Source organism: Fulmarus glacialis, unplaced genomic scaffold, assembly GCF_000690835.1.
Source record: "Fulmarus glacialis isolate BGI_N327 unplaced genomic scaffold, ASM69083v1 scaffold25286, whole genome shotgun sequence".
Lineage (NCBI taxonomy): Eukaryota > Metazoa > Chordata > Aves > Procellariiformes > Procellariidae > Fulmarus > Fulmarus glacialis.
Window position 1 is genome coordinate 677 of NW_009220370.1, and position 609 is coordinate 1,285.

General features: G+C 65.8%; 1 protein-coding gene across 1 annotated transcript in view; it reads left to right on the forward strand.

Moving 5' to 3' along the window:
- The window catches only part of PPAP2C (phosphatidic acid phosphatase type 2C), a gene marked incomplete at both ends in the record, with an annotated part of 1,081 nt that extends 535 nt beyond the window's left edge, over positions 1–546 (forward strand). Inside the window, 2 exons of the mRNA XM_009580742.1 lie at positions 73–332; positions 489–546. Coding sequence (XP_009579037.1) covers positions 73–332; positions 489–546 — 318 coding nt within the window. The remainder of the gene's footprint in view (positions 1–72; positions 333–488) is intronic.
- Between the last annotated feature and the right edge of the window lie 63 nt (positions 547–609).

Below are 609 nucleotides of genomic sequence, written 5' to 3' on the forward strand. Positions count from 1 at the left end.
CCCGTGCCCGTGGTGCGGGGGGTTTGTTGGTTAGCCACAAGACCCTCATCCCTTGCCCCTTGGTCTCTGCAGATCTCGTCGGGGGAGGCGTACCTGGTCTACACGGAGCGCCTCTACTCCAAGTCAGAGTTCAACAACTACCTGGCCGCCCTCTACAAGGTGGTGGGGACCTTCCTTTTCGGGGGGGCCTACATGATCGGCCGTCTCCGGCCGAACTTCCTGGCTGTCTGCAATCCCGACTGGTCCAAGGTGAACTGCTCCATCTACGTGCAGCTGGAGAACGTCTGCCAGGGGGAGAGCCCACGGCCCCCGCCCCCTCCCCCGGCCCGGGTGTGCCGGGCTCCTGCGGTCTGGTGGCAGCCCCAGATGGGTATCGACGCTCTCCTGCTGCAGGGCAGAGCCCGCAGAGTGGGTGGGGGGCTTGCGGGGGCCCAGCTGGGCACTGGGGGCTTGCTCTCGTGGCCTGACCCATGCCTTTTGCCCCACAGACTGTCCTTTTATTCTGGGCACTCCTCCTTTGGGATGTACTGCATGATGTTCCTGGCGGTAAGTGCCGTGCTCCGGGCGTGCCGTGCCGCAGGAAGGCGGCGAGCCCCCGCAGGTCCCGTC